A 22,888-nucleotide genomic window follows, 5' to 3' on the forward strand; every position below is an offset into this window, starting at 1 on the left:
AACTTTACTGAAGCTTCAGACATAACTCCACAGCTCAAAAGGCATTTGCATGTTTATCTAAGATGAAATGAAAGAGATGTAAAGTATGTTCTATCTCAACCACCATTTACCAGACAGCAAGTCAGAACATGAATGAATCCAGCGGAGCCAAGACGAACTCCAGAGAAAAGTTAATGTACAAAAATATGTTTGACACCAGAAAAAAAAAGACAGCATAATGCAACTTTTGTTACACGTGTCGTTTATGGGAGGTAAACTGTCAGCAAAATACAGACAGTGTGATTTATTTCAAAAGTTTATAATATAAAATGTAAAAATTTAGCTAAACACGATCGCACGAACTGCAAAGTCATATCCCTCCCTCGAAGCTTCTAAAATCCTGCCACTTTATATTTTTACGAGATTTTAAAAACTCAAAGTTCACAGCAAAAGTGAATATTTATTGCTTTGGTTTGTTCAGAATCGGGTCTTTTCAGGAAAGCTGAAACATGCAGCACGGTGATCTAGCTGAGTGAAGGAGGTGGTGGTGGTGGGGGGCCGCAGCATTGTGCAAGTTGTGTTTAATCATCCTTATCCTTGGCACCGTGCTTTAGGATGCGAGTGAACTCCACGTAGTTGAAGTTACTCTTCTTGTCAATGGGGGCTTCCCTGAAGAGCTCGTCTACTTCCTCGTCTGTAAACCGGTCACCCATTGTTGTGAGCAGCTCTCTGAGATAATCCTCCTGAATGAAACCTACATTTAAGGTCAGATAAAAAAAAAAAAAAAAACAGAAAAACAAAATGTTTTCATTTGCATTAAACAATTCTGTCATTGAGGAAACAATACACAAAACAGAAAAGGTTTGAAGTAAACTTAGTTTTACCGTTTGTGTCAATTTAAAGTGTTTTGGACAGAGTTAAGAATTACACAATGTAAATAAGCATTAAAACCTAGAATAAACACTTTACTTTGAGGCTCTTCTGTACACAGCCAGGATCTGAACTGATCTGACATGTTGGAAGGTAGGTTTACATGTTAATCCAAATTTACCTGTCCCCTCCTCATCGAAGCAAGCAAATGCATTTCTTATCACATCCTCAGGGTCTGTGCCATTGAGCTTCTCTCCAAACATGGTCAGGAACATGGTGAAGTTGATTGGCCCAGGAGCCTCCGTCATCATGGTCTCCAGGTAGTCGTCACTAGGATTTTTCCCTTAAAAAGAAAGCTCATTTAAGGGAACTATTTAATATGAACTGATCTTTAGGAGACATTTTGCATGAAGCACTTTATGCCGTCTGCATGTTTTATCTGCCTGCAGAACTTTTCCACTTGATTCAGTACTTTAAACTAGTTTTATTACACCAATATCCAGAGAAGCCAGAAGTTCCATTTCAAACGTAGAGCTTCAGTTACAGCCGCTATATTGCAAAATGACGGTAACAAATGATAGAAAATGAAATCTGTTCATACAAAATTCTGATGCCATCCATACTTTTTTTATTACAACAAACGTTGTGATTTTAAAAACTGTTTTAATGTAGGAGTCCAGTCAAGCAATGCCAATAAAATCCTCTCTCATTGCCAGTAGCTGGATGCATGCACTCTGTGCTGAGAGGTACAAACCCAGAAATGGAGCTACAACAGTTACGCTCGACCCAACCAGCCATTTGGATCAATTTCTCAAACTTGTGACACTGAGACATTTGAGTTTATTTAATCTTAGGCTGAGGTGAAATGTCAACACAACCATGTTTGGACTGCTTTCCAACAAAGGCATTTGTTGATGCTGTCAGTTTTCTGCCTCTGTATAAACTGCTGTGACTAGTGAGCTCGTCTCATCTCTCATCCAATCATCTACTGTAAAAGAACACCTGAGGTGTGAACACTCCTGCTAATAACAATTACCATCTGCATCCAAATGTTGGATTTGTTTTAATGGCAACCAGAGCTGACAAACCACTGTTATTTGACACATGAACATATTCCCATTCCACCCAAAAAGCTAGACAAGTTTTTAACCACTTCATAAAAGAGCTTTACTCACCCAATGAGGCAAGCATGTCGTGAAGGTCCTCTTTGTCGACAAACCCATCACGGTTCTGATCGATCATGTTGAAGGCCTCCTTGAACTCCTGAATTTGGGACTGGTCAAACATGGCAAAGACATTGGACGTGGCGCGCTGAGGGCGCTTCTTTGTGGTCTTTCCCTTAGCCCTTTTGCTAGACATTGTGAAGGTTTTATTTCTATGGAAGTAAAAACGAGAAACATGTCATTCAGTCTGGTGCCAAAGAACAAGGTGACGATGGAGCACAGTCTGAAAGGCAAACATTTAAGCATTATTTGTGACTAAGTTACTGATTTCTAATTAGCAGTGCTACCAACTTTTACATTTATAAATGACAATAAAAAAAAATTTAATTACATAAATTAATGACAATGTTCTCAAACTGATCATCAAAGCTCCATCTAGGTCATCCTACAAATAAGTATTTGAAAGACACCCACTGTAAATGCAGGGTTTCAGGAATTGAAGTGAACATTTTTGTGGATAGATGAGAAAAGCAACTTATTACATTACTTTATGCACACACAATTTTATTAATATCACCATACACGAGGAACAAAACATGATTTTAAAATGCAGATGCCCTTAAAAGAAGGCAATAATTAAATATAAACTAGATCATGCTGTAGCTCATAGATTTTGTGGCAGCGTAATTTACTCCAAATCCCCAGAGCGGTGTCTCACAGCTAAAAATGGAAATGTTCCTCAACTTTTTCTAGGTTGGTCAGCTCATCGCCTTCACCAAAGAGGCAAATTACTGATCTGAGGACAGATGCCCTTATCTGGAAATGTTCAGAAAGTAGACATCATGCTGACACTCGAGTTTGAGAGGATTCAGATAGCTCAAATGCTTTACACAAAATATTGATCCAACAATCTAGACTTCAGCTTCCTGTACTTTTTGTCATATTACATACCTAATTTAAACAGAAGCAATACATACATTTCTACACCTAGTATCCTTCTTGTAAAGCACGTTAACCAGGTCGTAGTCTGTAAATACCTGTACAACAGAAACTCAACATTTACCAGCGCTACGCCCTTTGCTAAACAATTACTGTTTGAAAAACCTGTTAGCCTGTTGTGGTTTGCGGCCTATCTGGAACAACAAACGATGAACAGAAAGTAGCACTCAGTGAGACAAATATAACACAGACACGAAGTGGAAAAAATAACTTATAAGTAGGAAGCACAGTACTCGATTGATATAAATAAATAAAACAATTTAAAAAAAAGTGACCGACAGATTAGCCGATTAGCTAACTGTTTTTCAAGGCACTGAAAACGGTGCGCATGTTTTTACTTATAAATCTGAAATAGCGAGCTCGACGAAGTTTTATATATACATTAATATTTTTAATGAAGTTAAATAACAAAGATAATATGGTTATAATAATGTCTTACCTCACAAAACAAGTTGTTTTTTGGCTAATAACCCTCTTCGTTCCTCAACCACCGCCCTTCACTTCCTGGTGGTGTTATAGGTTCCGTGCAAAACACCGGAGCAAACCAACTTCGTAAAATAGGGGTGGATGCGCTGAATATTCAACTATTTCCACTTGTTAATTTTTTTTCAAGAAAAGGTTAATTTTATATTTGTATAAAAATTATTACAATTATGACATTTAGTTTGTATTGTGACATAATTATTTATAGATCATGCGTATTAAGAGACATGGTGTACCATAACACACCCGGAGGAATAAATGGACTATTCTCTAACGCTCCCTGCCTGCGTAGACGCTCTTGGATATGTCCTTTTAAGGCCTGAAAGAATCTCCTCTTTTTTTTGTCTTTCGCAATACCTTCAATTAATTCAAGGTTTTTGTAGAGAAATAGGCATTAAAAGAAACACTGAAACATTACATGGTATTACATCCTTATTTCTTCATTTATAAATTACCAAACAAACGTTTATAATGTTGATTTGAAAAACTATTATACTTTTTAAATATAATTTACTATTATTTTGTCAAATTAAAACTCTTTTAAAGGATATTTGTAACTCACAATCATTACTGGTATAAATATTTATTAATACTTTACTTAAATACAAATTTCAAAGCTTGTTTAGAGTTCTTTGTTGTGTACTGTACTTCAAATACAAATTGAACCCCAATTAAACAATAAATAGGGAAAATGTTAATAGGGCGGATAATTATAGATACTGACTGTCAAGGATGAGCTAGACAACAGTTGGCTCTGCAATCATTGTTGCTGACTCACTGGTTAAAACAAGTCTCATCTGTCTTTAATGTCCATTAGTCCAGCCACTCTCACAGCAGGACATTGTTCTCAAAATAACTATTTTTAAGCAGGGTTTTTATGTTTTACATTTAAATAACACCACAAGTCAACAAGTGCTTTGGTTTCAACTTGTGTATTTTTAGAGAAAATAATAAGATTTTTTTAATTTTTATGAGACATAAAACTGGAGAGAACAATTATTTACATTTCTAAGAAATCGCTGTGCTAGATTTAACCACTAGAAGGTGCTGCTTCATTAAGGACACATGACATTGAAAAAATATCTCTGGATGTGTCTATAATTTCAGTGAGTATTTTTATGTGCCACATATAAAAGCCACTCCACATTACACAGGATGTCTTCTTGTCTGAGTTTACACTTCTGGTTTGGCTGTTTTGGCACCGTTTATCAATTTTAGGGGTAATGATGACTAATTGTTACAACATTATTCCCTGGATTATTGAGCATGGACTTTGTTGTTATCTGAGCAAGTGGGCACAAGCATACCTCAAGTTTTCAATAGAATAATTATTTGATTGGAAAAGTCTAACCTGCATTTACTCAGCATAACAACATCTGGCTTTTAGTATATCATAAACTGTCCTTTATCTTCATGACCACGCTGAATAACATCCATTGGCTTCTATCTATAATAATGGACTCATCTCTTATTGGGCTCACGTTTCACACGGCTGCCACAACATTTCAGTCATGTGCTCATTAACTATGGTGGATCAGAAATGGGGAATGTTAACCTCAAATGCCTTGGAAATGTTGTGAAATGGTGCCATGAGAAAATCCAAATGTAAAAATTTCCAGGACAAAATATGTTTGGCAGTTGAATCAGATCTGCTGGGTGGTTTATTGAAACAGGAAAGGTGACCTGTCATTTAAGCTGCTGGACTCTTGTGGACACTTGTGTGCTTTTAGAAATGAGGCTGAGGCTGAAAGAGAGAGTGACAGAGACAGTAAGTGGCATGTGTTGTATGCGAAGGAGGAACAATAACATAGCTAAAGTTAGCATCAGTCACAGCTGAAGCCACTCCAGTAAAAACCAGAACAAAAGCTCTCGAAGGTTAACAAAGGCTGGTGTAGTGTGAGCTACAGGCAAAGAGCAAATCAGGAAGAAATTTATTATTTTTTAAACATTTATGAATCAGGATACAATGGGGATCAATCAATCAAACAGGAAAAACAATATAATATAATATTTATGTTCAGGTTTGACTACATTCATTAAAAGTAGAGTTGTGTGACTTCACTCCCTTCATTGAAGCTGACTGAATAAAGAAGAACCAAGGACTAATGTTTCAGTTTTAAACACCAGGCTAGAAACAAATCATTTTGTTCATGTTGTATGAATAAAAATCAAAATGAATCTTAGCATCATTTGAAAGACAGCATATCTCCCACCACCTTTCATAAGTTTTAGATAAATGTCAGCTTATGTTCATGTTTTTAGTTTTCTTTAAAACAAGGTTGGTGGCCCACGAGCCGGTGACTTAAATCTGACCTACTTCATTAAAATAAATAAATAAATAAATATATTGGTTCTGAGTTTTGTATTCTGTTTATTGCATTTATGATTCAATGCAATTAAATAAACAAATTTACAAAAGGTAACAGATCATTGTAAACTTTGGTTTATTTACATAATGACTTTAATCGCTGGATGTCCGGCCCCTGAGCTGTTGGCTTTCAGAAACTGTGGCCCCCTGAGCAGTTTTGTTGAATAGCCCTGCCTTACAACCTAGCTGTTTTTTTGTTACATTTTTAATACCATTTGATTTTCACTTTGTATGCGTCCTTTATGATTGTCTATTGTTGTCTTTGTTGTCCTCTGTTGTTATCACTCTTTGTTAAAATCAGGTCTCTCAGGTCTAAATGAGTCCCCGAGGCTCACTGGGGTCAACCTGTGATGATGAATGAATGTTGAAAATTGACAGCATTATAGACTAGCATTTTATTCAAATCTGAAAAATGATGTCACACACAATTTCACACATTACTATACTCACTGTGGCGACCCCTGAAGAGAGAAGAGCCGAAAGAAGAAGAAAAAGATTACTATGTCTGTTAATGCTCGGCGTATGCGATGGACATGACTCTCAGCTACTACCACATCAACCTTTTTGTTCAATATTTGTAAAATAGACTGTGGCCACAATTTTTGCATTTGTTAAAATCAATTGAATGTGGCGACCATCTTGAATCAGTCTGACTCCAAATGCATCCAACAATTATTTTCTGAGACTTTCATTGAAATCCGTCCTCTAGTTCATGAGATATTTTGCTAACAGTAAAACAGAGAAACAGGCAAAAACTTTATCTGACACCTTTAACCTTTGGTGGTAGGCGATAAACAAAAATGAAAATAAGCCATAAATGTGTTGCAGTATTGTAGCTGACTCGACCCCCCAGCTCTGCTCTCAGCTATATTTATCCCCACCCTCACCTTAAAAGGCTGTGACTGCAGCTTGGACACTCTGGCCTGGACCAACATTATTTTGGTTGTGTAGACCGCAGCACTGTGCACACCTACCTGTGGGTTAGCTGGGATATCAAGCTGGAAGAGTGGAGTTGGATCATTTATTTCCTTTGAAGGTTGGAGTTTGAGGGATTTAGTCCAGGGTAAGTAGGTTACTACAAGAGTACTATGTGATGTACTCTTGCATAAGTCTGTCTGAGCATGCTGAGAAATTGCCTGATTGCCTGAATTTTACGTCGTCGTTTCTGATGTTGCAAGTTTTGACAAAGAAACTGTTGATGTTTATGTTCTCATGGTGGAAGCTTGTTTTCTCGTTTCAGCAGAAAAAGTACAAATCAAAGCTTTGATAATCAAGTTAACTGTATAACCGCTCTGTGGACACTAACTAACATGACAAACAGAAAGTCAAGAGGAAACTTGGGGCTCGTACTCGGAGTTGGCCTGCAGCATGTCTGGATCTATACCCTTCTACCAGAAGCACCATCGCCACTATGATCGTAGCTACCGTAGCTCGGAGGCAGAGTCTAAAATGAGACTCTACCAGTCCAGCAGCAGATTCGCTGGCAGCACGTCCAGCTCCACCAGCAGGAGCAGGGGGTAAGGAGGAGGAGGAGGAAGGGGAGATAAAGATGGGAACCTCCTAACCTCATCATCAACTTAATTGTCACAAGAAGGCCCTACTACTTCTCTAACACATTCCCCTTCCTAACAGAGCTGTTCCTCTCCATCATCTCCACTGGAACACTTCCTTGTCACAGATGTTGGATCATATTTCCTTCACACAAAGTTACCACTCTTCTGTTTATTTAGTTTGTTCTCACCTTGATGAACCCTCACACCACGAAGATCACCGCTCTCATATCAACTCAAAAATGCTTTGAATCATGCATGAACCTCTTTGCATGCAGCCTGAAAGATACCTCTCTCATGTTTAACACAGTCGCCCTCAAACAAGTAAAACGCCATGGCATGCAACGACTGAGTACATAATCAGTGATAGGGATGGACACTTGGCTCTTCCCAGTACAGATAAGTTGTTTCTGACTGGTTAGTTCATTGGAAGGTATTGGACTAATGGGAAGAGTTTCCAAAGTGAGTAATTTTATTGTGAGGTGTTTTGTGTGCCTCAATGTGTCATAACTTTACAAAAGAAAATACAGGTTTAATGACAAAAACAACTGAACTGCTTCAACAAAAGTAGTAGAGTCATTGATTTTGTCTTATTTCTGAGTCTCTGATTCTTTTTGGTGGAGTTCAATGAGCTTTTCATATCTCGAGAACAGCAAAGCACACAGTTTACTGATCCTAGTTGAACCTAACCAGTTTTTGAACACACTAGCTTGGTTAGGTGTGAACAGGTCAGGAGGCTTAAGTTCACTAACACCATCAGATCTTAGTTGTTAGTAGAGCAGCTCATCTCCATCCAAAACTGTGATGTGGTTAGGAGAATGAAAGCAGAGAAGGTTTGCGATGTTATGAGGATTAACCCAGCATGGTGGTTACGATAAATCCATTATTAGCTGCATTTATGGTCCTACGTGTTTCATGTCAGGGGATAACCCACTCTTGACAAGCTTTTTCATCACCTGTTTTGCAAGCGCAATCCTAGAAAGTCAAGAAACAATCAGAGCCAAAGAGGGCACTGACCCAGATATTTAGGAGAATAAGGGCAGCCACCCCATCACCTCCCTGCCCTGACCTTTTCTATTAAACCCAGTGAAGAAGGGAGCAGTCAAAAGAAAACAACTTATTAATGGTGCATTCATAAACTGGATAAACACAAGATTGGCCTGTCACCAGTCATCTTGGTCAAGCTGAAAATCAACCGCTTCTAGTCAGTAGCTGAGTAATTTATACATCTCTAATGTTAATATTTTTAGTTAGTTTTTTTTTTTTATTGAAAAAAGAAACTAAGTTTTTGGCTATAGTGATTGTAATCTTGGATATGCATTTTAGTTTGTTCTATGATGGTGTTGCAATGGAAGAAAATGTATTATTTTGCCAGTTGCAATTCTTGTAAGAGGTCCAAAGTAACTATCGTGCACCTTGGCTTTAGACCCAAATGCAGGCAGGCAAGGACAGCAGGAACTAACTAAAAAGTAATTTATAAAACAACAAAAAACAAAAGCTGACGTGGCAGCAAAACTTAAACGGATAAGCGGATAAGGAGGCAGACAAGAACACGACTGGACAGATCAGGGCGCAAACAGGCACAGGACAGACAGAGGAGGACCAGGACATCTGTAGCTGAACAGAACAATGAGCAGACATTTTTGTGGTGAACAGGAGAGGTTTAAATAAGGCAGAGGTAGAGCGAGAGACGAGTGCACCTGGGATAATTACTGATTGGCAACCGGTGTGAGTGATGACAGGCTGAAGTGTGGTTGAAGAATGGCAGGAAACAGAGAAACAACACCAGGAGCAGAAAAGGAAAATAAAGACAACAGAAACACAAAGAAAACAGACAATTCAATTCAGTTTGTTTATTTATTTAGCACCAAATCACAACAAAGTTGTCTCAGGGCACTTCACAGGAACATTCATATACATAGAAAAGCCAATAAGTTAAGTTCTTGATCTAAGGAAACCAGCAGACTCGTTGAATCTTCACTTTGTTGCAGTCTCCCATCCTGAACAAGCACAATGGCAACAGCAGAAAGGAAACACTCCCTTTTAAAAGGAAGAAACCTCCAGCAAAACCAGGCTCAGGACAAGTGGCCATCTGCTTTGACCGGCTGGGTTTGAGAGGACAGGAAGGAGAGACAAACAAACACAGAATGGCAGGTCCAGATATAGGTGCAGGTGAACCTGAAAGACAAAAACACATGACAAGGATATAAAAAATAATTACAAATACAAAACAGGTTGAGCAGAGTAAGTAAATACAGTGGCATAGTGGAAAAAATGTGATCAGTTTGTCCTCCAGCAGTCTAAGCTTATAGCAGCATAACTAAGAGACAGCTCAGGAAACCCAAGCCGACTCTAACTATAAGATTTAGCAAAAAGGAAAATCTTAAGTCTAGTCTTAAAACTGGATAATGTGTCAGCCTCACAGACAGAAACTGGAAGTTGGTTCCACAAGAGAGGAGCCTGATAACAGAAAGATCTTCCTCCCATTCTGCTTTTGGAATCTCTAGGAACCACAAGTAAACCTGCAGTCTGAGAGCAAAGTGCTCTGTTAGGAAAATATGAACAATAAGATTTGTAATATAAGATGGAGCTAGGTTGTTGAGAGCTTTGTAGGTTAGAAGTAAGATTTTGAATTCATTTCTGGATTTGACAGGGAGCCATTGGAGAGAAGCTAAAACTGGAACGATATGATATCACCCTTTAACTCCAGTTAAGACTCTGACAGCAGCATTTTTGATCAACTGAAGACATTTTAAAGAAGTATTTGGACAACCAGATAATAAAACATTACAATAGTCCAGTCTAGACGTGACAAATGCATGGACCAGTTTTTCTGCATCATTTTAGATAAGATGTTTCTAATTTTAGTGATATTACGCAGATGGAAGAAGGCAGTTCTAGTAATGTTTTTAATGTGGGGGACAAAAGACATGTCCTGATCAAAAATAACACCAAGATTTTTAACATTAGAACTGGAGGCCAGATTAATGCCATCCAAGCAAATGGACAGATTGTGTCAATAACACACATTTCCACATTTTTTCTTTTAATCTACAACTAATCTTCACTTCCTTTCCCTTTATTCACATACAATATGTTTATGATACATTGCACTGTGTGCCAGGCTGATGGTGTTCTGTATGCCTTAGACTTAACGTGTCTGCACACTTGGGACTAGAAGGGAGCAGAGAAAGCCCCTTGCTCAAGAGAGCCAAGCCATCGTACTTGGCTGTGGACAAAGAGAACCAAATAATTGGCTACGTAGTGCCGATCTTCAGGGGAAGGTAACAAAATGTTCACCACACAGAGCTGTTAATTAAAAAAAGTTATCTAATACTATAGCCATTTTAGTTTTAATGACATGTCTTACTCTCCAAATCCACCCCTGGCTTCTCTCTGCTGACACTCTTATAGTCAAGAGTTTGCTACAGGATTATCAGATACAGAAGAAGCCAGAGTGAGAGGCACTGCTGCATACATGGCCCGCAGGAATTTGTTTACCAGTGGCCTGGAGATGGAGAGGTCAGAGGTCATTTCCAGGAAGGAGGCCATGCGTGAGTCAGCTGAGCGCATCTCTATGAGTAAAAGGGTCAGTTTCTAATTTCAGTGTTAGTTATGATAATGTAGAAATGCTACTAATGGTCATTGCTTGGGTTCAGTATCAAGGCTAACTATGATTAGCAACACAAGCTGGTAACTGAATTTCACACAATGTTTTGTCTTCAGTGTTTTTTCATCCAGTCACTGGTGTTATGTTCACTTTTCGATTTTATAGTTTGTATAGTTATTTGAAGAGATGCAAATCACTAGTTTTTTGTTGCAGCTATCACTGCTTATTATGTGTGAGGCAGCCATATTGGATTTTAAGGTCAGGATAGGTGAAAAAAACTTTAAATTTCCTAGTTTAAATCTGACTTTGGGGGCATTCCAGTTGTTATTTACTCCTTGGAACTCATACGTTCTGTCTTCCACGAGCAAATGGCATCCAGCATAAGTGTTTGTTCAATAGAAGTGAAATATTCAGTAAACATATTGACTATTAAAGGATTATATTTGCTAGATTTTTGGTGCAGCCAAAATATATACAGCCCATTCATCAAAACAAACAAACAAAAATCATTGTCTTGATTACTATTTTTGAGCGTTTGTCTTGAGTCAAGGTTTTTACCTGTACAGAGGAGGCATCTACATCTATAGATTGTCTCACAAAAAGCTTTCAAGTCAGTCCCAAAATGCTTTTGCATATTTGTAATGTGTGAAATGACTGAACTATAATGCGCGCGCACGCATGTGTTTGTGTGTGTGTGTGAGTTTGTTTATGTTATATTTGGGGACTTAAACCATCTCACACTCCAGTCATTTGGGGACACCTTGGCAACTGGGGACCAAAACCACGGTCCTCAATTAGCTTATACTATTGGCATTCATGTGTTTGTGTGTGTGGGCGGGCGGGGGGGGGGGGGGGGGGGGGGGGGGGAGAGGTAAGTCTGTGGATCCATTGCTGTTCCTCTTCTGATCCACCAAAGGGAGGTAGTCACAGAGCTCAGTGAGTGAGTGGATATGAAGTGAATGAGTTGGAGTGGAGAAATTTTAGATTGCAAAGATAGAAAATAAATTAATTACAGCACATTGATTCATTAGATAATTCCAAAAGGGTGGTTTATGCAACTTTATGCAACATTTTGTCAGTAGTTACTTGTTTATCTGCTTTAGAAATATGAACATATTATTCAAATGCAGGTGCTGTAAAAATAGTTATTTGATGCATATTTACAAATATCTGCAGACTTATCCCAGCTGTGAAATCATTGTAAAGCACTCATGGCTGGCAATGTTACAAACAACTTTCTTCATATTCTCATTGATTGACTGTATCTAAGACAGTGCCCTATTACTACATTAATGAATTACTTTCATGTTTAAACAATCAGCAAACAGATCTGGTTACAAAACCAGAGACTGACTTGATCTGCTGAAAAAATTGCTGCAGGTCAACCTGGTTTATGTGGAAGGGAATAAAACATCTACTTTGTTGCTAGTACACTTCTATACCCTTCTCTTTTACAAAACCCCATTATTGTCTTATATCTATCCATCCATCCATTATCTTTACCCACTTCTTCCTATTTTGAGTCGCGGGGGTCACTGGTGCCCATTGTCTTATATATATATATATATATATATATATATATATATATATATATATATATATATATATATATATATATATATATAATTTCAACATGATATTTGTTTGCAAAACTTGTGCATACTATTTTCCTTCCTTTTTATTGTAGTGAGCAGAAGTTGAGTGCATTTGAATAATTGGTTTGCATTACAACACTTTACTTGAGGAAGTTATTTATGTTCATGGGTGGTTATGTGAAGTACCATCCTGTCATTTAACAATCCTCATAGAAGCCACAATTGCCTCCCTTGCTGCATTTATCTGTCTTCTGCCAGACAGCCTCACTAGTGGGTGACAAATTCTTGAGGAGGTTACTTTTCTTGATACACATGGAAGTAGTGTCCCAGTGGTGTTGTCATATTTAGATCTGGACTGACTACAACTACACACCCCTGTGGCTATTCATAGACTATAATGAAAACACAAAGGCTTCAAGCGCATGCAGAAACTGCATACTCTGTGTCTTGCATGTGCAAAACAAAAACAGGCAAGGACTTATCTGTGTTTATGTCTGAAAAATCTGTGTTTCACTGCAGGCATGTTTATTTTATTTGGTTTAAATGTTTAGTGGGGACAATGTGACATTATGTTAAGTGCTGTAATCTGCAATGTTTAGATCCATGAGCACGAGGAACACTTCAAGCGCATGAACGAAGACAGTCTGATGCACCCCCCAGAGTTTGTGATTAAACCTCGCTCCCACACCGTGTGGGAGAAGCAGTGTGTGCGGCTGCACTGCACCGTCAGCGGCTGGCCTGACCCCAGGGTCATCTGGTGCGTCATATATATATCACCTACAACACAAGTCTGCTCTTCCTTTCAAAATGTTCCTTATTCACATTTATATACTCCTCAAATCTTTTCTGTTTTATTTCTGTCTGTTTATCTGTTTTCTCTTGTCATTTTTTCTATCAATCACAAGGTACAAAAACAATGTGGCAATTGACCCTCTTGCCCACCCTGGCAAGTTTAAACTTGAGAGCAGATACAATGTGCACTCACTGGAGATCAACAAGTAAGTTTTATTAAATGCAATACTTGTTTTAATGACATTATCATGAATATTTTTGTAGATCTAGAAAAAAATATGCAGCCAACCAACCACGTTCACTTAATTTATGAAATGAAACTATATATTTTTACTTGTATGATTTCTAGAGTTTAGATGTGCCATTGAAGTTCAGACATACAATCCCTGTCATGTTACTAATAATAAGTTACACATATCATGTTAAAATGGAGAAGCTTTCGAAAGTTAAGATGGAAAAATATACAACCACCATTAAATCACTGATACGCTAAAAATACACTGTCTTTACTTTCCTCACTAAGCCCCATGACTGTCTTTGGCAAATTATAAAAGTCCATCCATGCATCCCTTTTCTTCACCCGCTTCTTTCTGGGTTGCAAGCATTGGTACCTATCTTCAGCAGTCACTGTGCAGTGGCAGGTTAAAAACTGGACATGTTTCAAGTCCATCACATAACTGCAAATATTCAGTACAGACTCAAATCTAAGAAAAATAACAAGGCTTGTAAGCACCAAATAACACATCCACTGAATCTACTTTTCAGATTACTTGTATTTATTGGTAAATCACAGTAAATGTCTACATAGCCCAGATCTTGAAGTGGTCTAGTAAATGTCAAAAGACACATTTGTTCCTCTCAGAAAAAAACATTCCTCAGATTATGTAAGCTGTTTTGTTTGTTCTCCAATTTTGGGTGTGCTTATTTCAGTTCCTGCCATCCTTCACCCATCAGATATTTTCAGTTACTTTGATCCACTTCACCTGGTGGAAATGACATCACCAGTGGTGTCTATTTATTGACAGACTATTCCTGGCTCAGATTTTTTGAATGCTTTAGGGTTGAGGCCCACATAGTTGGCATTATAAACATGGTCAAGGGGCAGAGGCTGTAATTAAGGTGTGGAAAGGGCATAATATATATGTGGATCCTTAATGACAGATTTTGATTAATAGCATTGATCAGGTGATGATCTCTTTCAGATGTGATTTTGATGACACGGCCCAGTATCGTGTCTCTGCCATGAACTCAGAAGGAGAACTGTCTGCATTTGCTTCTGTCATTGTCAAACGTATGTTTTACTAAATCTCAACAAAACCCTTACTTTACTGATAGCAAAATTATTTGAAATAACTTTTAAAATACTTTTTTTAAGTTTGGTTCATTCAAAGCTGCTTTATGTGATGTTGCATATCATATAATAAAATACTGTACATTCAGTCCACCCCACATGTCATACAATACTGTGCACTGTAAGTATAAATAGTAACAGTGGCTTTTTTCCCACAGGGTTCAAAGGTGACATTGATGAGTCGCTGCCAGCACCCAGACGTAAGTGAATTTGCTGTCAGTTTTTGTCAAGACGTTAAGGGTAAAACACTTCCAAACAAGTTTAAACCTGCATTTTTTTGGTTAATGCTGAAACTAAATAAAGTAAAGCATCAATAACATTTATTAAAAGAAGTTAATTGAGAAAAATACTTATTTTGTCTTAATTTGGACGTGACTGGTCCTCTTCTTCTATACTGCATCTGTACGTCAAGCTCAGGATTCTGAAAAAGTTAAACGGTAACTTTGCCTGTGAGTAAAAGCTCTTTAGAACATTGCATTCAATAGAGTTTATTAAGAACTTTGCTGAAAACAGACATACACTGCTGAATAAAACCATGTTTTTCAAGAATGATTCCCCTATCCATACTTCATGTTCTTCAGACTATTGTTAGATACTATTGAAATACAGTAGTATTAGATATGAGTATGCAAAGCTAATAACATACCAAAGTTGCTAACAGTAAAGGAAGCTCAATAAAGCAAAACAACTTTGATTCAGGTCTGTCCTAACAAACAGTTACTTCTATACACTTTTTGAGCTAAATAATGATGTGGCAATGATAATGTTTTTAGTTGTTTTTTTATGAACAGTACGAACATTATCATGTTTTCGTTAAGTCAAACATGACTGACTTCACTTGAAAACAGAGTGCTGTGAGTGAGAACAGTGGGTCTCGTTACAGTACCCTTTATGTTTTCTCACAAATCACATACCATTGATGAAAATTACAGACTCAGAGAAATCTGTTTTAAAAAGGGCATCTCATGAGGTGAGATGCAAAGATCTAAACGCAGGAGCAAAGGAAGCAGGTGCAAAACCTCAGCAAATCTTTTTAATTACGAAAAACAAAAGCAAGCAGGGAAACTCCAAATGACAAAATAGATGGATGTAAACAAATGTTTGAGAAAAGACTGGAAAAAGGTGTACTTGTAAAAGTGTGCTGATTTACTAACAGATAAAAGGTGACGTTTGAGGGACAGGAAATATGATCTTTAGAGGACATCTAGTGGCCAAGAAGGTATAAGAGCAAAACCAGGAGCACAACTATTCAACTGAAGTACCAAAACACATTGTATTGCAAAGATAACCAAACTGGATGATTCACAATTCTTGTTCCATTGGATTTCCATGTGTGACCAGTTTTTTTTTTTTTTTTTTACATTGTCTTCTGGAAATTGCTATATTTCAGCCAGACTGATAGATTATTTTAGCATTTCTGAGTGATATTTTTTTCAGCCTCATTAGATCATATTCTCCTGTGACTGAAGAATGGAGGGCTGTGCATTTTTTCATGAAATATAGTAGTTTTGTGTTCCTCTTACACAGCAACCTTAGTTAGTAGATTCATTTTTTAATGCATCTTTGTCTAGTTGGTATCTATAACAGTCAGCGCTCTGATCATATTTATAATTATATATAATATTATTATAGCATTTAGTATTATTGCTTAATTCAGAATTAATTGTTAAAACTCTCAAAAATCACAACAAGATCCTGGTGGATCCTTCAGCTCATTTTATCAACTAAATAAATGAATATAGAAGGTTTTAAATCATCATTTTATGAGTTTGTTGAGTTTCATTGTTTTTACATAATTTGTATTTTTCTGATTATTTTGTAAAGTTTGTGCTGATGTTACTGTTTAACTTTTAGCATTTTTGCCTTCCATCAAATCTATTAATCTTTCCTTCTTTTGATCTTGTTATTATTATATTTTTTTCTTTCTTGGGATTATGATGTTTCATTTAAAGTGCAAAGTCCAGTTAAGTGGTCCCAGTAGTGTTTTTCCATTTGTCAAATTTTCATAAAGCACAGTTTTGTGCGAAGCATCATTTCAGCTAATTGTATGACTTTACTGCTTTGTCTTCAGTTGGTCCAGTTTCCGAGTATGGCATCACCTTCCAGATTCACATTGTCGATAAGTTTGGGGTGTCATTTGGAAGAGAGGGTGAGACCATGAGTCTGGGGTGCACGGTCATCATCTACCCTGCCTTGCACCGCTACCAGCCTGAAATCCAATGGTACAGAGACGGTAGGTAGACAATTCCTGCCATATGACAAAACGCAATGTTTGCAGTGTGCAGATTTGTTTTCTGAAAATACCATACCATACCAATTTATTTATAAAGCACTTAAAACAGCAACAAGGCCAACCAAAGTGCTGTACAAAAGAACCAAACATGCACAGCAGACAGGAAAACATAAAATAGAAATACAGATACAAATAGCAGCAGAAGCTAACTAAAATGTCATTATACATTCTCCAATGTATATTTCAGATGTTCTGCTGAGTTCCTCCAAGTGGACCCACATGCACTGGAGTGGGGACAGAGCCACACTAACACTGACACATCTCAACAAAGAGGATGAGGGACTCTACACCCTGCGAGTCTCCACCAAGTCTGGATATGAAACCTATTCAGCCTACGTGTTTGTCAGAGGTGGGAATCTCCTTTAATTTACACAGACAATCCAAAAATATCCAGTAACTCCAACCCATGGTATTCAGATATATGACCTATATACTTGCAGTCATAGTCAACACAAGTGAATTCTTTTGTTTTGTTTTTGTCTTATGAGAACAAGGTCACAGTCACAACAGCACGTCACTCTGGCACCTGATAATGACTCAGTTTATCAGGGTATGAATGTCAGAGGGGTTTTAAATAGGCTATCTCAAATGGAGGCACCAGTGAGAGGCAAGGCCCTGGCATCTGTTTGCGTGCCATGGAAAAAGTGGTTGGTCAAGCTTATCTTTGCTGCCTTTGGAGACAATCTGACATTTGTGGGTCCAGCTTCAACACAGGAATTATGATGAGGATGAAGAGGCAGAATTGCTTGCCTTGTTTTAGCTCAGGGTTGCCCAGCAGAGAAAATCTCCCTGATCCTGACTGCAGTTATACTAGTCTAAGAGGATTCAGGATCAAAACAGAGTTTGGTCCTATATTCAGGAGACTTCAAGCCAACAAATATAGTTTACCTCCTATAAAAGGAAAATAGTGTCTGATAAATAAATTGGAAGAAGTTGGTGGAGCTAAAAATCTCTTAAAAAGTCCATACCTCATGTCACATTTTAGGTTTTCTCCATTTTACAATAAAAAAATTAAGAATTTTCTATGAAAATAAAATAGTAGCCATATTCTGAAGCAGCTCTACTCACTGACCTGTTCAAAGTAAACAACAATTTGAGCAAGAATGTCCAAACTTTACCTTATACACTTTCTATTGTTAGATCTGGTTTAACGATTCCTAATCAAACCAGATGAGTATAGCTTTTGTTAAATGTCAAACAAAAAATGAAATATTACATGTTCCATACAGGAGTTCCAGCAGAAATGTGTAGAAAGAGTTTCCATGCTGACCATTCTGATGAGGTTGTTTGTGTTAGACTCTGATGCTGAAGTGGAAGGAGCACCTGGAGCCCCTCTGGATGTCCACTGTCTGGACGCCAACAAGGATTACATTATTGTCACCTGGAAGCAACCAGCTGTCGATGGAGGAAACACCATCTTGGGCTACTTTGTGGACAGGCCAGTAATTGATTTCACCAATTTTACTTCAGTTTCCTTACAAAAAAAACAATTTGTATGTTACCATATCTCCTTTTATAAGATTCTCACCTACAATGGTTTTTCAGGTCTCTCTTGTAAATGAGTCCTTGAGGCTCAATGGGATTTACCTGTATAAATAAAGGTTGATTGATTGATAAATCCAGAACCTTATTTCCATAGTACATTTTCCTTATGAAACTCGTTCATAATTTAGTATAATTTAAAAGCTACGTACAAGACTAAGGGGAAAGCTATCATCATAAGAAAAAATAACTTCCCATCAATCAAAGTGAAAAAGATAACTGTATATAACTGGAGATTTCTTGCTTTGCAACATTTCATGAAGCAGGTAGTTGTAAAAGGTGGGTTGCACCGATTGATATTTTAATGTTTGCGAATAGGTGTGAGGTTGGAACCTCCCACTGGTTTCAATGCAACGACACTCCGGTCAAGTTTGCCCGTTTCCCTGTGACTGGTTTGGTGGAGGGCCGTTCCTACACCTTCCGTGTACGTGCCGTCAACAAGAGCGGCATCAGCCATCCGTCTCGAGTCTCAGAGCCAGTGGCTGCCATGGACCCAGCTGATCGCGCCCGCATGAGAGGTACTGCAGCCTGGCTATCTGCTCTGGGATTTATTTTTACTTATGTTTGTTTGGACAGGTTGCACTTTATCCAAAATGTTGACTGAGATTAAAAAGTTCTGCTGATTTAAAATTTGTAAGTACAAACGATGAAAGTAAATTAGTTGAAGCTGCTAACTGTATTTTATTTTTAGGTACTTCTGCTCCATGGACCGGACAAATCATTGTCACAGAGGAGGAGCCTGCTGGTACGAGATCACAGTTATATTATCAGTCAGTTCTGCCAGTCCATTTTTTTTGTTGTTTACTTGATGTTGATAATTGATCTTTTGACCATCAGAGAGTGTTGTTCCTGGTAGACCTCTGGAGCTGCAGGTGACTGAGGCAACCAAAAACTATGTGGTGCTGAGCTGGAGGCCTCCTGGAGAGAAAGGCCTGGAAGGAGTCATGTACTATGTGGAAAAGGTGAACTTTTAACACGAGTTATTCATTGTCCTCTTTTTTGCACATTGAGTTGTTTCACACCCATTTGGCCCTTCTCTTTGTGTATGTCAGTGTGTTTCTGGCACAGACAGCTGGCAGAGGGTGAACACAGAGATCCCAGTAAAGTCTCCTCGCTTTGCACTGTTTGATCTCGCTGAGGGCAAATCCTACTCCTTCCGTGTCCGCTGCTGCAACTCTGCTGGTGTTGGCGAGCCTTCTGACCCAACTGAAGCCATCACAGTTGGGGACAAACTTGGTGAAGAACCACACAAACATATAGGACTATGAAAAGTGTTTTTTGTTTTGTTTTGTTTGACTCATTAGACTGACTGCAGAGGCATTTGGAGAATCAGAAATGGGAGAAACCTGCAAATTTTCTAAGACATTTTAAAGCAAGGGTGGCACTGTGGCTTAATTGGAAGAGCTGTTGCCTCTCAGTGAGAAGATTGCCAGTTCAAATCCTGGCCCAGGACCTTTCTGGGTGGAGTTTGCATGTTCTCTCCATGCATGTGTGGGTTTTCTCCAGGTACTCTGGTTTTCTCCCACAAACATTCATGTTAGGCTGATTGGTAACTCTAATTGTCAGTAAGTGTGAGTGAGAGTGAATAGTTGTTTGTCTTGTTTGTCTCTATGTGTCCTTGTGATGGACTTGCAACCTGTCCAGGGTGTCCCCTGCCTCTCACACAGTGAAAGCTGGACATGGGCACCAGTGACCCCACGACCTAAAAAGGAAGAAGTGGGTAAAGATAATGTATGTATGTATGGATGGATTTTAAAGCAACCTGCCTACCAAGTCCACCACATAGAAGTGGATATGTTTTAATATGTTCACAGTAAAACATTGAGGGATTTTTTTGTGTAACTTACTCAATTTACTTAGTCTGAAATTTGTGTACAAATATTATACACAGATTAATCATACTTGGAGCAGTGGCATTGTATGTTTTCTATCAGAGGCAAAAATATTCGTATGCTTTTCTCCACAGATATTCCATCTGCTCCAGGAAAGGTTGTTCCCACTCGAAACACAGACACATCTGTTGTTGTGAGCTGGGAAGCATCCAGTGATGCCAAAGACTTGGTGGGGTATTACATTGAGGCCAGTGTGGTGGGAAGCAATGTGTGGGGGCCATGCAACAACAAGCCTGTAAAGGGCACCAGGTGAAATAATTTGTTCTTTTCTTTTTATCTAATTCTGATACAGACAATTATACTTTATAAGTGTGGTCTAAATGACTTTCAGGTTTATTTGCCATGGGCTGACCACAGGTGAGCAGTATGTGTTTAGGGTGAGGGCAGTGAACGCAGCAGGACTCAGCCAGTTCTCCCAGATATCAGAGCCTGTGGAGGTGAAAGCTGCAATAGGTGAGTGAAACAAATCAGAAAACTAGATGGATATTTTTATTCAGAGTTGTATTTTAAGGGAATTTTATAGATTATTATTATTATAGCATTATTGTAGCATTTCAACTTGACTTTTTGCGTATTTGTAAATCCTTTGGGGATACAAAAGTGCTTAGAGATGATTGATTTCTTTGATTTTGGTAAAATTTATACAAAAAAATGTCCCACTTTTCTGTTCAAATGTACACTTTTTCTTATACAGTAAATGTAGTTTTTTTAATTTAATTACATATACCAAACACATGAGCTTTATCATTAAATTACCTGAATAAAAATTATAATTTCACAATCCACCTAGCACTCTTAAATCATTAGTTTATTTAGGTTTTTAAGCATATAGAAAAAATATCAATCAATCAATCAACTTTAAATATGAAAGAGATGCAACAGTCATTGATTTTTTTTGCCATTAAAACCAATTTTATGTTGGTTGTTTTCTTGAAAGTGTCTTCAACTCTTCATCTGCACATTTCCCACACTTCCCCAGCTTGGTTCCACTCTGTGACCCCGTCATGTTGTTCTACATGATGGTCTCTCCCTTTTCCCTCACCACCTCCTCCTCCCTGTGCAGCCTGAAGCAGGGTTGAGGCCAGGACTTGTAGACTTCCTCTATTTTGGGTCAGTTTGATCCAACTCAGTGGTCGTTACAAACCAGTCATGTTTGTCACACCATCACCCCCCCATCACCACCTGTCCTCGACACAAAATGTGTTGGCAACACCCCATTGTGCTAAAGGTACCAACAGATGGACCTCTACCACCCAAGTGGAACCCTGCCTTTTGTTATCTTGTTCTAACCTTTGTGTCAGTGGCTAACCTAGCAAGACATTTGTTTTGTTTTACTGATTCTAATGCCATGTTGACTGATCTTAATAATGTTGAGTATTAATATTTAAAAATGCTCATTTTAAGAGAAAAGTGTTTGTGTACACGCCAGTGTTTGCTTTTTATGGGATTGTACCATAGGCATCACAACAATTATATGTGAAGGGGATGTGTTCCCCTCACATTAAAAAATATATTTGTTTGGAAACTACCACCCACACATATGCACACATTTACCATGAAATATTAGTTTAGTGCTGTTTCTATTTCTTTGTGAACAAATCCATTCCACTTGATTAATAGTATACTCAAACCACTCAAAAATAAACATCAGGTTATAGTTAACTACAACAACTCACCACACTGCATGTGTTTCATGTAGGTCACTTGAGGGAGGGGGCATCTCTGCACACTAGCTTAGTGCCAAGTTAGCCAAGTAGGTATCTCTGCAGATGAATAGGTGTTCCCAAAGGAAGGTGTATCAAGGGCCACACCTGATCACAGAGAACCCCTTCTCCAAGTTAGTGTAAGCAGTTGTTGACAGGGGTGGTGGTGGTGGTGGTGGTTGTGGTGGTGTGTGTGTGGGGGGTGTTAGGATGTGTGAGAGAAGCAAAGCACTACATTTGTAACATCTTAGATAGCTTGTCTGTATCGCACGCTGCTAGCTTAGCACTACGTTAGTGCCGGCAGAGCATTGTGCCATGCTCTCTAAAACAGTTATTGAATCAAGTGTTTACTTATGTAGGTAAACGTAGATGTTTAGCATTCCATTAAAATATATCAGAATGCAGGAAATAGGATCTATTAAAATTTTTCTGGGGGAGGACCCCCAGACACCGCCATCAGTGTGTCCCCCCCACATTACGAATGCTTCTGATGCCAATGGATTGTACATACAGTATTGTACTGTATTTTGCATCCTTCAGTTCTCCGACAGCAAATTAAAAAAAAAACAAAAAAAAAAACGACTGCATTGGTTTACTGATTTAAATAATTAAGTTCTTCACAACTATTTACCTACCATTCTCCACCTTTTTAGGAAATAGTTTAGTATATATATATATATATATATATATATATATAT

General features: G+C 38.1%; 2 protein-coding genes across 2 annotated transcripts in view; one reads left to right on the top strand and one right to left on the bottom strand.

Moving 5' to 3' along the window:
* Nucleotides 1-224: 224 nt before the first annotated feature.
* myl12.1 (myosin, light chain 12, genome duplicate 1) lies at nucleotides 225-3,542 on the bottom strand. The gene is made up of 4 exons (XM_037694106.1): nucleotides 3,451-3,542; nucleotides 2,025-2,224; nucleotides 1,031-1,192; nucleotides 225-733 (listed from the first exon to the last, which is right to left on the bottom strand). Exons 2-4 carry the CDS (start codon nucleotides 2,206-2,208, stop codon nucleotides 561-563), a joined length of 519 nt encoding a protein of 172 aa, XP_037550034.1. The 5' UTR covers nucleotides 2,209-2,224; nucleotides 3,451-3,542; the 3' UTR covers nucleotides 225-560.
* A 3,755-nt stretch (nucleotides 3,543-7,297) lies between these two features.
* myom1b (myomesin 1b) overlaps nucleotides 7,298-22,888 on the top strand; it is a gene marked incomplete in the record, with an annotated part of 31,905 nt that continues 16,314 nt past the window's right edge. The window contains 16 exon segments of the mRNA XM_037694279.1: nucleotides 7,298-7,379; nucleotides 10,562-10,696; nucleotides 10,827-11,001; nucleotides 13,217-13,374; nucleotides 13,523-13,615; nucleotides 14,612-14,700; nucleotides 14,919-14,960; nucleotides 16,832-16,993; nucleotides 17,241-17,402; nucleotides 18,350-18,491; nucleotides 18,914-19,113; nucleotides 19,287-19,340; nucleotides 19,433-19,557; nucleotides 19,648-19,831; nucleotides 20,562-20,736; nucleotides 20,819-20,940. Of these exon segments, the coding sequence (XP_037550207.1) occupies nucleotides 7,312-7,379; nucleotides 10,562-10,696; nucleotides 10,827-11,001; nucleotides 13,217-13,374; nucleotides 13,523-13,615; nucleotides 14,612-14,700; nucleotides 14,919-14,960; nucleotides 16,832-16,993; nucleotides 17,241-17,402; nucleotides 18,350-18,491; nucleotides 18,914-19,113; nucleotides 19,287-19,340; nucleotides 19,433-19,557; nucleotides 19,648-19,831; nucleotides 20,562-20,736; nucleotides 20,819-20,940 (2,086 nt within the window).

The sequence above is a fragment of the Nematolebias whitei genome, chromosome 20 (genome assembly GCF_014905685.2).
Source record: "Nematolebias whitei isolate Nwh7 chromosome 20, NemWhi1, whole genome shotgun sequence".
Classification (NCBI taxonomy): Eukaryota; Metazoa; Chordata; class Actinopteri; order Cyprinodontiformes; family Rivulidae; genus Nematolebias; species Nematolebias whitei.